A 1,718-nucleotide genomic window follows, 5' to 3' on the forward strand; every position below is an offset into this window, starting at 1 on the left:
TTCTCTGGCTTAACCAGCATATGGGACCACAGAAGAGAAGGCAGAAGTCCAGCTAGGAGAGTGTTCAGAAGAAGCTAACCTGTGCTACAAAGGTAGGAAAATGGTGTATACTGCTTCAGCTAACAAGCACATGGTAGGGGCATGGATGCAAGCAGGCTACGCAATTGCCACCAATGACCTAGACACCTGAAAAAATAGCAGTTTTTAATTTTTATTTATAATAACAAAACAAGTAGCTGTGGCAATAGAAAAAGCATAATCATAAACAAGTCATGGAACAGTGAAATGCCAAACTTCCAGAAGCTTTTCAAAACTCTCTAAGATCTAGATCTACCTCCCAACCCTACCTGCTCTCTTCTGATAGCAAAAAAGCCTCTCAATAGCATTTTTTATGTCCTTGTTTCTCAAGCTATAGATAATGGGGTTGAGTAAGGGAGCAAGGATAACAAAGGTGACAGCAATAACTGTGTCCCAAAACACTGAGTAGGTGGCTGAGAAGCGCAAGTACATGACAGCTACACTGCCAAAGAACAGCAAAAACACTGCAAGGTGGGCGGCACAGGTGGAAAAGGCCTTCTGACGGCCCTCAGCTGAGGGTATCCGCAGAATCACCATGATGATCTGGATGTATGATAGGGCGATGACCAGGAAGGAGGACAGGATCTCCACTGCATGTATGGCATCCACAATGACCATCAAAGATGTATCTGTGCAGGCCAAGCTCAGCACAGGTGTGAAGTCACAGAAGATCTGCCGGATCTCATTGGAGCCACAGAAAGGCAGGGTGGCAATCCATGCAATCTCAGGGAGTACAAGGAGGAAGCCACAGAGGCAGGATCCAGTTGTTAGCTGGATACAAAGGTTGGAAGTCATGATAGTCGGGTAATGGAGAGGATTGCAGATAGCTACGTACCTGTCAATGGCCATCGCTGTCAGAACACAGCCTTCTGTGATACCAAGAGAGTGGAAGAAGTACATCTGCATGAGGCAGCCTGCCAGAGAGATGGTCTTCTGCTCACTGACTAGGTTGCATAGCATCTTGGGGATGGTGGTTGTGGTATACCAGATCTCCAGGAAGGAGAGCACACTGATGAAGAAATACATGGGGGTGTGCAGGGCTATGTCCAGCTGGATGACAATAAATATCACTAGGTTTCCAATTATTATAAATCCATAGATGAGAAGCAACAGAATAAAGAATAATAATCCCCTTTCATGAAGATGCAGGAACATAGAGAAGAGAAACTCAGTGACCATTGTCTGATTCCCACTGGCTATAAATGGTGTAATCTGTGAAGGGAAGAAAGGAGACAAAAACGTCCTGGAATTGGGATGGTTATTATACACTGAAAATGACTTCACTCTTTTCTGTAATCGGTTACTTAAGCTGATTGTAGGACCCTAAACAGGCCAGTTAGAAATAGCTCTCAGCTGTACCTCCATGATAGAAAAAGCTGAAATATTTGCTTTTGGACCCCTAAATGAATCTTTTTGTAGACATCTTCAATTGAGGCAAAAAGAAACAAACAAACACATAAACAAAAGCAGTAACACACAAATTTAATTCTGTGGAAATATTTTCTGGAGGTTCAGTCACTTATCTAAAATATGTGCCTTTCTTTCCAGCTATTCTTTACTTTTATTTTTCAGAAAAGTAATATTTTAAAAATATAAAGGCACTATCATGACCTCTTCTCTCAATAATTCTTCATGTTGCT

General features: G+C 42.3%; 1 protein-coding gene across 1 annotated transcript; it reads right to left on the reverse strand.

Moving 5' to 3' along the window:
• Nucleotides 1–330: 330 nt before the first annotated feature.
• On the reverse strand, nucleotides 331–1,356 carry OR6K6 (olfactory receptor family 6 subfamily K member 6). Its single transcript, XM_016218688.2, has one exon. It carries the CDS (start codon nucleotides 1,255–1,257, stop codon nucleotides 331–333), a length of 927 nt encoding a protein of 308 aa, XP_016074174.2. The 5' UTR covers nucleotides 1,258–1,356.
• Nucleotides 1,357–1,718: the final 362 nt, after the last annotated feature.

Source organism: Miniopterus natalensis, chromosome 19 (assembly GCF_054644295.1).
Source record: "Miniopterus natalensis isolate mMinNat1 chromosome 19, mMinNat1.hap1, whole genome shotgun sequence".
In the NCBI taxonomy this organism is placed as follows: domain Eukaryota; kingdom Metazoa; phylum Chordata; class Mammalia; order Chiroptera; family Miniopteridae; genus Miniopterus; species Miniopterus natalensis.

Bases quoted from the DNA above. Each gene is read 5' to 3' on its own strand.
- OR6K6 (XM_016218688.2), bottom strand. From the start codon at position 1,257: ATGGTCACTGAGTTTCTCTTCTCTATGTTCCTGCATCTTCATGAAAGG.